The following is a 12,335-nucleotide window of genomic DNA, read 5'->3' on the forward strand; positions in this document are numbered from 1 at the left end:
ACTAAAGATTTCTGTGGAATATGCAAACAGAAACTTACTCCTTTTTAACTTACCAATTTTTTAACATTTAGCATGTTGAAAGCTTGATCATTATCATCAAAATTCACTGTCTCCCATGGAAAGAAAGTAACTAGGGCTCTAGTCATCTGTTATAGGCTGAACTGTGTCCCCCTCAAAAATTCATGCTAAAGTCCCAACTACCGGTACCTCAAAATGTGACTATATTTGGAGATAGTCTTTAAAATGGTAATTAAATTCAAATGAGGTCATTAGGGTGGGCCCTAACCCAATATGGCTGCTGGCCATCCAGGAAGAGTGAATTTGGACACAAACACAGGCAGACGGAAGACAAGGTGAAGACAGAGAGAGGACTATCTATAAGCCAGGGAGAGAGGTCTGAAACAGATCCTTTCCTCATTGTCCCCAGGAGGAACCAACTTTGCTGTCATCTTGATCTGGATCTCTAGCCTCCAGAAGTGTAAGAAAATAAATTTCTGTTTAAGCCACTCAGTCTGTGGCACTTTGTTACGGCAGCCCTAGCAAATTAATATAACATCCAGTCCATTATCACAAGATCTTGAGGGTGATAGATTTGACAAATGGCAAAGATGTGTCTAGGAGTAAAGATATTGCCTCCCAGATTCCTACCTGCGTTAACAAAGACACTGTGATTGAAGAAAAGATTAGCTTTTCACCATAGCAATGCCAGCCTTTCCCCTTGTATAACATAGTGTTGTCCTTTGCTCAAAAGCCTCCAATTACTTTCTAGCTTATTCAATAAAAACCAAAGTCCTTACAATTACCTAGGGTGTATTTTGGGGTGCCTATACCCCAAAATGAGCAACCCTGTTTTCTGAACTCTCTTCCTCTGCTACTGCTGTCCCTGGTAACTTGGCGGTCATCTTGGACTTGTACTGGGATATTATTAGAGAGACCAGGGTTGAGTAGGAAGTCTGGGAACAGGAATTCAAAGGCAGCTAAGTCTTCAAAATGACTTAGAAGATGATCAAGAATCTGAAGTCGTGCAGCTGAGAGTAGAACGGAATGCCCATAGATCTGGGTTGGGTCTGCCATTTCCATGTACAGAGAAAGGACAGTGGCAAATCAAGTGCGCATGAACGTGGTGATCTCTGATTCCTAGATTTCTAATCCTAGTTATTTTCCACAAACTCCAGATTTATATATCCTGTTACTTACTAATATCTATTTTTGGAAGCTCAATAGGCATCTCAAATATTAAAATTCCAACACATTCCAGATTTTATCATCTAAGCCCCCAAATCTGCTCCCCTTGAAGTCCTGCACATTTCAGTAAATGGCAACTCTATTCTTCTCAGAGCGTGGGAGCCATCTTTGATTTTTCTCTTTTTCTCCCACATCCACATCCAACCGATCAGTACATTGTTTAAAATACACGCAGAAGCCTATTATTTCTCAACATCTCCAACAGCATCGCTTTGCAGCCATCGTTTTCTCTTGGCTAGATTACTGGGTAGTTTCCTAACCTGTCTCTCTGCTTCCTCTACTCTTTGTCACCTTATAGTTTATTCCTAACAGAGCAACTAATGTGAGCTTCTAAGAATTAAGTAACAGGATACTCCTCCATTCAAAACCTCCGATGACTTCCCATCTTACTCAGAATCAAAGGCAAACTCCTCACAACGGCCTAGAGGGGCTCCACTTCTTTTGTGCATCTCCTCTCTCCATCGTCCTCACTCTGTTTCAGCCACACCAGTCCCCTCAATATGCCTCAGACACTCCAGACAAACCTGGCCTCCAGACCTTTCCCTCTGTTCTTTCTCCTCTGCTTGAATGCTCCTCTCATGGGTATCTGCATGATTGCTCTTTCTGCTCTTTCAGGTCCTTCTCAAACATCACTTCATCTGTGAGGCCCTCCCTAGCCACCCTAAAGGACGATCTCCACTCCCGCCCTGTGCATTCTCTTACCCGCTTTAGTTTTCGTCACAACACTATGACAATCTGAAATACTGCAGAGTTTACATATGTGATTATTTTCCATAAGCTCCATGAGGCAGAGAGTTATTTGGTCTGTTTTGTTCATTGCCGTATTGCCATTCCCTAGGACAGCGTTGGGCACAAAATAAGTATTCAGTGTGAAAATGCTGTTAAGTAAAAATTTATTTGAAAATTTTTAATTTAGCAAAACACAGCAATATATTTTCCAAAGCAGTACTACGGGAATGCCTATAGGGTTAAATTAGTGACTACATTTCTCCTCTAGGTAATTGAACAACATTGACAGACAGGTATGAGGCATGAGGGGGTATGTATTTCTTGATAAATGAGTCACTTTGCATGGGATAAAACCTTCGCAAATAAGCCAGCGTTTCATGTTAGACTCCAAACAGATGGTTAACAGAAAATTAGTTGAGGTGGGGGAAAGACATGCATTTAAGAAAGTCTACTTACTGGAACGAGGTCTCTTCTAAAAAAGAATAAGTGTACATCATTAATGCAAGAGTTCATATGATATGATGCAGACTCATAATATATTAACATAATACACATTAATATATTAATATAAAAATTTAGGCGTAACTTATTTTTCTCATTCTTGATTCTCTCTTGTTATATCTGTACTTTCTAAATCAAGGTTAGCAAACATTTTCTGTAAAAGGCCACGAGGCAAATATTCAAGCTTTCTGGGCCAATAGGTAAAATTGAGGATATTGGGTAGGTACTTGTATAATGAGAGAACAAGTTTCCAAAAATTTTTATTAATAAAATTCAACATATAATAATAATCAAAGTCTTAAATATAGGTCTAATAATTGGAAGACTAGAATTCTTCTTTGAGGGGAATAACATTTCCCTTAATTGGGATTCAAAGTCAGTGTTCCTTATATCAAACAGATTGCAAATATTCATTTGTAAAAAAATTTTTAGCTTGTGGGCCACAGAAAAACAAGGGGCAGGCCAGATATGGTCCACGGGTCATAGTATGCCAACTCTTATCTGAAATGCAAGCAAGTTTAAGACAATGATCCTCTTGGATAGGTTGGAGTAATATTCTTCACTAATGAATACCGAATACCCAAGTCAAATCTTTAATTATTTTAAGAAAAATGCATTTACCAAATCTTCAATATAAATATTCAGACAGATACTCTTTCCAAGTAGAGAGAAAGAGGACCAGAATTCTGGAGTAATCGTGCCTGTAATTTCACTGGTGACCAGCAGGGGGACTCAGCGGGACTCCATTGAGAAAGTTAACATTTACACCAGACTAAGATTGGAGCGCTCAGGAAAAGAACTATCAATTCACAGAGCAGCTCTTCTTAATTATAGGAAACATTCTTGAAACAATGCTCATGGAGCTTACTATCTATTTATGGGTTAAGTTTTATGTTAGTATAAAATGTTTTTTAAACCTCAATTCCAAAATTAATGTTCACTGTGACACACTGGCTCTAAAACTTGCTTATGCTATAACTTTATTACTCTGTTAAAAAAAACTCCGCCTTGTACATGACTCCCAATGCACATGATGGAGTTCAGCTTTTGAGCTCTCAGATAATTTTAAGGACTGGGAGTAGAGAAATATACTAAGAGAATAAAACATTTTCTAGTAACTCATATATATCATCATCATTCATATCAAACCTATTTTATCATTAAATGGGGATTTGGAGTTACAAAAAGTCTAAACTTGAAGAATTACAAACTATGTGGGGAGCCCGGGTGGCTCAGAGTGGTTAAACACCCAACTCTTGGGGCGCCTGGGTGGCTCAGTCAGTTGAGCGTCTGGCTGTGGCTCAGGTCATGCTCTCGCGGTTCATGGGTTTGAGCTCTGTGTCAGGCTTTGTGCTGACAGCTAGCTCAGAGCCTGGAGCCTGTGTTCGGATTCTGTGTCTCCCTCTCTCTCTGACCCTCCCCTGCTCATGCTGTCTCTCTCTCTCTCAAAAATAAATAAAACCCTAAAAAATTTTTTTAATAATAATAAATAAACATTCAACTCTTGATTTTTGCTCAGGTCATGACCTCATGGTTCCCACACCAGGCTCTGCACTGACAGTGGGAAGCCTGCTAGACTGGCTCTCTCTTTGCCCCTCCCCCACTGGGCACGTACTCTCTCAAAATTAATGAACATTAAAAAATAAATAAAAACTTTGATCGGAAGTAACTGTAATACAATAGGTTTCTGGTTTTTATTGAACAATTCTCATATATACAACGGTGCTAAATTTGATATTCAACATTCCACTGTTCTACGCTGATAAAATATTTCACTGAATCTTCTTATGATAAAACTGGAAATCAGTTTACATCTTGAGATATGTAATTCCTAACTTAAAGGGATCCTAAATACATGTAAATATACTAGAAATACCCACCGACGCTGACTATCTCCTAGTAAGTACTGTGGCATTATGCTCCTCCAGGGTGCCTCGCGCATTAGTCTCTAGTAGAGACATCATGTAGAAAAACCAACGAAAACTAGTCTCTAGAGTTCGTTAGAACTAATCGGGAGAAACAATGTCTCATAAGAAAACTATGTTGTCTAGCAAAGAGGGTGAAATCCACTTACTTGAAAAGTAGCCATTCCTCTGAGCATAGCACACACCAAGGCCACACACAGAAATCACAAAGGCCACACCTACGACAGCTGCTATGATGCCACTTACGTTGAGATTATCTGGAATGCAAAATAAACCATGCGTGAATTTGCCTCAGACAGAGGGACTGATGTAGTCATTAAATTGAAAACATTCAAAAACGCTCCCCTTGAGAGCTATACCATAAACACGGATCGTTTCATGCTGTTGAAGCCTGTTCAACTGTTTCACTTCCAGGACAAGGTTCGAAATTGCTTGAAAATATTTACAATTAAGTTTTGAGGGGCACCTGGGCGATTCAGTCAGTTAAGCAGCTGACTCTTCATTTCGGCTCAGGTCATGATTTCACTGCTCATGGGATTGAGCCCCAGGTCAGGCTCTGTGAAGGGCCTGCCTGGGATTCTCTCTCTCCCTTTTTCTCTCTCTCTCTGACCCTCTTGCATACACGCTCCCTCTGTCAAAATAAATAAACTTAAAAAAGTAAGCATTAAGTTTTGCAAGAATCTTAAAGAAATTCTGTGATTCAGAAATAACATGTATGGTATATGCTCCAGCATTCATTTGGAGAGATAAATACTTCAAAAGATTAAATATCACATTGGAAGTAACCTTCAAAGTTCAGTGAGTTCAAGTATTCTACCACCGTATCCCCCCAAATTCTACTTAAAATTCTACATCATCATCTGTGTCATTTTTACCAACAATGGAAAACTCATTCGGCTCCAAAGAAAGCTGTGTGACTGTTGTTCTATGAAACTGTGAGTCAGTAACACCTTTCTTGAGTTTAATCAGGCTTGTGTGTGTGTCCACATACATACATACACACTCACATACATATATATGCCACTAAGCTGTCATCCCATTAGGTTTAAAATGAACTAAACTCCCCAAGACTTTTCCTGTTGTTATTAAGTCATCTTCCCTCTAACGTAGGATAACTGGATTTTTTTGGACCTCACTTTGAAATCACTACCATGTTACCAACTTGTGAGGTTTTTTTCAGATTCCAAGAATTAGATTATTAACCTTTCAAGATTAATACTTCTGTAATTGGGAGCTGCGTCAAAAATTACCCTCATTCAAGTAATTAATAAAACGATGATTATGATTGTGTTAGAGAAAGAACTATGGAAGAGACTATTACACACACACACACACACACACACACACACACACACACCATCACGTAATGGGATCTATCACACCCTCTGGGTATGGGATCCAACTATGTGTGAATCCATCAGAAAGTTAATTTGGATCACATTCCTCCAGCTTGTCCATGAGGATTTCATAAGCCACACTCTTCTGTCATTTGGATACTGCCTGTGTATTGATTAATATGTAAATTACCTATACTTTTTAAAGGGACGATTCTTCAAAGTGTTCTTCTTTTTAAAAGCAAGTATTAGTTATAATGTGATTAAATAACTTGGAGAAAATTTTAGGTAGCATTTTCTCAACAGAAATTTTAGATATTTAAAAGCATTGCACCATTTGGGAAAGATTGTTTAAAAGAAATATTATTTAAGTGGATATGCTTATCATAAAACTTTCTGGTCTCAAATTTTTTTTAATTTTTCTTTTTTTTTGAGAGAGAGAAAGAGAGAGAGAAAGAGAGACAGAGGGTAAGTAGGGGAGGGGTAGAGAGAGGGAGACACAGAATCTGAAGCAGGCTCCAGGCTCTGAGCTAGCTGTCAGCACAGAGCCCAATGCGGGGCTTGAACTCATGAACCGTGAGATCATGCATGACCTGAGCCAAAGTTGGATGCTTAACCAACTGAGCCACCCAGCCACAAAATTTTTTTCTAATCTAATGCCAAGTGTTATTAATTTTCTCATATATCTCTGAAATATTAACTGATTTTTAAAAATGTTTATTTATTTTTGAGAAAGACAGACAGACCATGAGCGAGGGAGGGGCAGAGAGCAAGGGAGACAGAATCCAAAGCAGACTCCAGGCTCTGAGCTATCAGCACAAAGCCTGATGTGGGGCTCAAACCCATGACTTGAGCCGGTCAGACACTTAACTGACTGAGCCACACAGGCACCCCTGTTAACTGATTTTTTTAAGAAAGAAAACTGGATATGTCTTTTGAAAGGCTGAGTAATTTGACCAGAGTAGAAGACATTAATTATTGCTTAGTATAAACTCATTTCATTCTTAGGGTCACCTAGCTGGCTCAATTGGTAGAGTATGTGACTCTTGATCTCAGGGTTGTAAGTTAAAGCACCATGCTGGGTATAGAGATTACTTAAAAGTAAAATCTTAAAAAAACTACAATGACAACAACTCAGGAGCACCTTGGGGGCTCGGTTGGTTAAGCATCTGACTTCGGCTTAGGTCATGATCTCACAGTTCATGAGTTCGAGCCCCATCTGGAGCCTGCTTCAGATTCTGTGTCTCCCTCTCTTTCTCCGTCCTCCCCCACTAAAAAAATAAAAATAAATAAACCCAGTTCATTTTTTCTTGAGTATTCAGAGATCAATGAGATCCAGATATTTATTTACTTTAAAAAATGGTGGAGGGGCGCCTGGGTGGCTCAGTCAGTTAAGCATCCAACTCTTGATATTAGCTCAGGTCATGATCTCATGGTTTGTAGGTTTGAGCTAGTGTCAGTCAGGCTCTGTGCTAATAGCGCGGAGCCTGGTTGGGATTTTCTCTCTCCTCTCTCTCTCTCCCTTTCTTTCAAAAGTAAATAAAAAATCTTTAAAAACAAAAAATCTTTGTAAAAATAATGGAGAGGGAATATCCACAATATTCATAATCTTTTTTTTAAAGTTTATTTAGAGAGAGAAAGTGCAAGTGGGAGAGGGACAGAGAGAGAGGGGGAGAGAGAGAATCCCAAGAAGACTCTACACTTTCAGCGCAGAGCCTGATGCGGGGCTCAAACTCACAAACTGTGAGATCACAACCTGAGCTGAAGTGAAACGCTTAACTGACTGAGCCACCCAGGGTCCCTACAATATTCACAATCTAAGGCAAATGAAATTAATGGGGGAAAATCTACAATAATCATAATCTAAGGCAAACTGATAACTTCAAAATGAAACTTCCGGGGTGCCTGGGTGGCTCAGTCGGTTGAGCATCTGGCTTTGGCTCAGGTCATGATCTGTTTGTGGGTTCGAGCCCCGCGTCGGGCTCTGTGCTGACAGCTAGCTCAGAGCCTGGAGACTGCTTTGGATTCTGTATCTCCCTCTCTTTCTGACCACCCCCTGCTCTCGCTGTCTCTCTCTGTCTCTTAAAATAAATTAAAAACATTAAAAAAAATTTTTTTTCAAAATGAAACTCCTTAGAACTAAACAGTAGCTACTATTTTTTTTTTTTGTAGTAGTAGTCAAATAATGTGGTATCTATGAAGGTTTCAACCTCAAGGTTATTATCTGACAAAAATGTGTCTTGGTTTGACAGTGAGCTTGACATCTAACAACAACAAAAAAAGGTGTCTTATCCTGGAAGACACGGTATAAATTTTATTTTACTTTTTTTAGTGAAATGGAAGGACTCTTGTAAGTTAGAGGTAAGTTGTCCTCATGCATCTGCCGCTTGCCAGGAGATGATAGTGAGCAAGTAGGTGCCTTGTGACACTAACGAGACAATGGAACACACACAAACCTATTGTGTTCTTTCTTTGGGAAAAAAAGTCCACTATGAAAGGCAGGTATCCTTAAGGTGACTGAAAGGAAAAGAGCCAAACTGTTAAAATACTAAGTGTGAGTGGAGGTCTTGAGTTTGACGGGGGCAGCTTGGGAATAATCACCAGATCCATGATTTACCTTCTTCCTGAACTTCAAAAAGAGCTTTTTTAGAACAGTTAACAGATTCTTTTTGCAGTTACAAGTTATTGGTGATGGTTTAAAAAAATCCCTTGACATGTGATTTCATGATTTCTCATGTATTTCAAAAGATATAAATTCCCAGGATCAATGGATGAGCATTAAACAAACTAATTTTAACTTATAAGCTAATTTATACTAGAAAGAGGAGATAGTGTGAAAATCCTAGTTATAAAAAAATTTTTTTTATAGTTTATTTATTTTTGAGACAGAGAGAGACAGAGCATGAGTAGGGGAGGGGCAGAGAGAGAGGGAGATACAGAATCTGAAGCAGGCTCCGGGCACTGAGCTGTCAGCACAGAGACTGATGCAGGGCTCGAACCCATGAACCATGAGATCATGACCTGAGCTGAAGTCGGACGCTTAACTGACTGAGCCACCCAGGTGCCCCTGAAAATCTTAGTTAAATTAAAGTGGTGATACTAGCAAAACACAAACAACTAAGATTCATCTATTATGTATTTATTTACTCCAGGCCAGGAAGAAAACATTAACGAGTATGTTAAAACCATGACTTCTATATTGTTTCTTAAGGTGAGACTAAATTAGGCAGTGAAATTAAATAGGGCTGTGTAAAGACAAAAAACTAAAATAGTAATAGTGCAGGGGGTATAAGGTTATAGTAAAAAAACCATGAGGATAGTATGTGAATGAATGAATTCAGGGTAACACTGTTCTGATAAATTTTTCTAATGATAACTCCAAAGCAGCACTAAGAGGGATACTGTTTTTTTTTTAAATGTTTATTTTTATTTTTGAGAGAGAGAGATAGAGACAGAGCACAAGCGGTGCAGGGGCACAGAATCCAAAGCAGGCTCTAGGCTCCGAGCTGTCAGCACAGAGCCCAATGTGGGGCTTGAACTCACAAACCGTGAGATCATGACCTGGTCTGAAGTGAGACGCTTAACCGACTGAGCTACTGAGGAGCCCCAAGAAGGATGTTTTCTGATATTTTAAGCAAATACTTAGTTTGACTGTAACTATCAACACTTGTGTGAATTTGGTGGATAATATGTATCTCTGAATTTCAAAAAGACACTTGTGGAAATTAGAACACACTACTGAGTATCTTATACTTTACGGTATCCTGAGTCTAACAAGACTATATTTTCTTTAAAAGAGAACTGGGTGGCTCAGTTGGTTAAGTGTTCGACTTTGGCTCAGGTCATGATCTCACGTTTGTGGGTTTGAGCCCCGCATTGGGCTCTGTGCTGACAGCTCAGAGCCTGGAGCCTGCTTCAGATTTTGTGTCTCCCTCTCTCTCTGCCCCTCTGCGCTCCTGCTCTCTCTCTCTGTCTCAAAAATAAATAAAACATTAAAAAAATTTAAAAGAGAATTTAAACACCAAGAGTTTAACTGTACATAAACAACACAGATTAGCGTGCCTGTATCTACGTATCTCTGAGCACACTGCAAAAACGACCTCACAGAGGTGAAGACAAACTCCTGAGCCAAGGGGAGCCGTGGGTCCTCAGCTTCAGGGTGCAGCCTTCCTGAGTGACCTTTCACCCCACAGGTGCCATCTCTAGCTACCTCTCTCCATTACACACCTGCAAAACACAGGACTTTCACAAAGGGAGCATTGAACCAAATTATTCAAAACAAAATAAAAAAAAAATCTGCTTTGAAGCTCATATCATCTGAAAAGATTCCTGAGTACTAATTTTATTGAATTTTAATTATTTTTGCCTTGAGAACCTCTTCTGTGATAAGTGAAGCACCGTATTTTAAGGGATTGAAAAAAATTACCAGCAATAACCTGATAATAACAACTAAAATAGCCAACGATATGCCAGTATTATTGTAACCCTTTCAAATATTGAATTGTTTTTTTTTTTTTTTTAACTAAACTCTACTCCCAACATGGGACTTGCACTCCCGACTCTGAGATCAAGAGTCACTCGCTCTACCGACTGAGCCAGGCAGGCACCCCCTCAAATACTGATGAGTTGACTTTTCATAATAACCCCATGAAGAAAGCATATTACTAATTCCATTGCGGGGGGGGGGGGTGCTGAGGCTAAATAATTTGCCTAAGAATATGGAGGTAGGAAGTGACAGAGCTGGAAATCCAATCCCATACCGAATCCTTGACCCTGGGCAATTTGTAACACTCATAGCGTTTGTTTGAAAGAAGACTGCCTAGGCAAGCGTATTTTTAAAGCAATTATCTGAACCATTAAAAAACTTGGAAAGTATAATGCTAAACATTCTTGGCTTGTTTGGGAGACAAACTAAGAACAGAATGTTTGCTTTTTGCAACACATTATATCCAAGCGAATTTTATTTTATTTTTATTTTTTTAATGCTTTTTATTTATTTTTGAGAGACAAAGAGAGACAGCGCGAGCAGGGGAGGGTCAGAGAGAGAGGAAAACACAGAATCTGAAACAGGCTCCAGGCTCTGAGCTAGCAGTCAGCACAGAGCCCGACGCAGGGCTCGAACCCACGAACCGTGAGATCTGACCTGAACCGAATCCGGACGCTTAACCGTCCCAGCCACCCAGGTGCCCCTCCAAGCGAATTTTAAACACTCCTCTGGTTTATCTTTCAAATCGCTCTGCCTGATCCGACCCCTTGCTCCTTCCTCTCCCCAAGCACTTGCGCGCTCTGACTGCCGGCCACTGTTCCTCCCCGTACCTCTTGCTTACCTACTTGCATCCGCTTCCCGCTACACCTGCTGCGTCCGATGGAATTAAAGGCTTCACAGGAATATACCCCACTGTCTAGTTTTGAAACAGTGTTAAATTGCTGTTTGTGGAGGAAAAATAAACATATATTTTAAGCAATAAATCTCTAAGGAGACTCCTAAAGTAACCACGTCCCTTGAATTGAATTTTAGCAATAAGTTGGTCTTTCCGTTTTCATGACCTTTTTTATACCTTTACCGTGAATCCAAAAATCTGCCATGATTTCAAGGGGTAAACAGCTGTTTATTTTGACAGAGAAGGACGTAAATATATATATGGGGAAGTGTCTTGCTTTTGTGATACTGAGGAAGTGGTATGGTCAAGAAGGCAGTGGGCATTTTTTAAAGTTTATAGCACATGGTTGTAAGATGTTTTGTTGGAATTTCTAATTCCTAGGACACATCACATGGAAAGGCAGGCCCCCTTGGTCTGAAAGGGCTAATGCAGCTTTCTCAGCCACAAGTGATTTCCCTGCAGCAGCAAACAGTCAACACTTCCTCTAAAGGGCCAGAACTACTACCAGGAAGTAGCTTAGGGTCTAGGAAGATTGTAATCAGTGTAGTTCGGAGGGTTACAAATTCTCTCAGTTGTAGAATTCTTGAAAATTCTGGAAGGATAAAGGTCTAATCTTTGCCCCTTCTACTCTCTGCCAAAATAACTGAAAGGTAAGACTTTGGTATTACAGGCTTCATAATTGTTATTAGTGGATTTATTCCCTTGGTGAATGTCTGGAAGGAAGGCAGGGAGGAGGAAGGAAGGAAGGAAGGAATGAGGGAGGGAGGGAGGAGGAGGGAGGAAGGAGGAAGGGAGGGAGGAGGAGGGAGGAAGGAAGGAGGGAAGGAAAGGTGGAGAGAGGGAAGGTAGGAGGGAGGGAGGGAGGAGGCAGGAGGAGGAGGGAGGGAGAGAACGCAGTGGGTCCTGGACACCATAAAGGACCCTGCCAGTGCAGAGGCTGAGAGGGGTACTCAGAATCCCTCTTTCGCTGCCCTCCTGTCACACCCTCAATGCTGCAGCGGTCACTGTTGACTGCATCCTTGACACGCATAATCTCTAAGGACCACCTCCTCATTGTCTTAGATCCTCATGCAATATGTGTTCCTAAAAGCAGCCAGGCTTTTGATCCATGAACTCCCTTTTCTCTCTCACTTTTCATCTCCCACTACCTACATCACTTTCTTTTGTATATGCTTCTACGTGATGGGACAGAAAGCTTCTCCTCGTGTACTTCACGTTAT

The 12,335-nt window shown here is 40.2% G+C and overlaps 1 protein-coding gene across 2 annotated transcripts in view; it reads right to left on the minus strand.

Moving 5' to 3' along the window:
- JAM2 (junctional adhesion molecule 2) overlaps positions 1-12,335 on the minus strand; it is a 63,513-nt gene that overhangs the window by 5,046 nt on the left and 46,132 nt on the right. The window contains exons 6-9 of one of the 2 annotated variants that reach the window (XR_003908548.1): positions 11,062-11,161; positions 4,550-4,657; positions 2,431-2,446; positions 1,948-2,079 (exon numbers count right to left, since the gene is read on the minus strand). Coding sequence is in view for 1 of the 2 variants with exons in the window: in XM_029939110.1 (XP_029794970.1) it covers positions 2,431-2,446; positions 4,550-4,657; positions 11,062-11,161 (224 nt within the window). In the remaining variant the exon portion in view is untranslated. The remainder of the gene's footprint in view (positions 1-1,947; positions 2,080-2,430; positions 2,447-4,549; positions 4,658-11,061; positions 11,162-12,335) is intronic. The other variant, XM_029939110.1, reaches the window with a different exon arrangement.

Source organism: Suricata suricatta, chromosome 5 (assembly GCF_006229205.1).
Source record: "Suricata suricatta isolate VVHF042 chromosome 5, meerkat_22Aug2017_6uvM2_HiC, whole genome shotgun sequence".
Classification (NCBI taxonomy): domain Eukaryota; kingdom Metazoa; phylum Chordata; class Mammalia; order Carnivora; family Herpestidae; genus Suricata; species Suricata suricatta.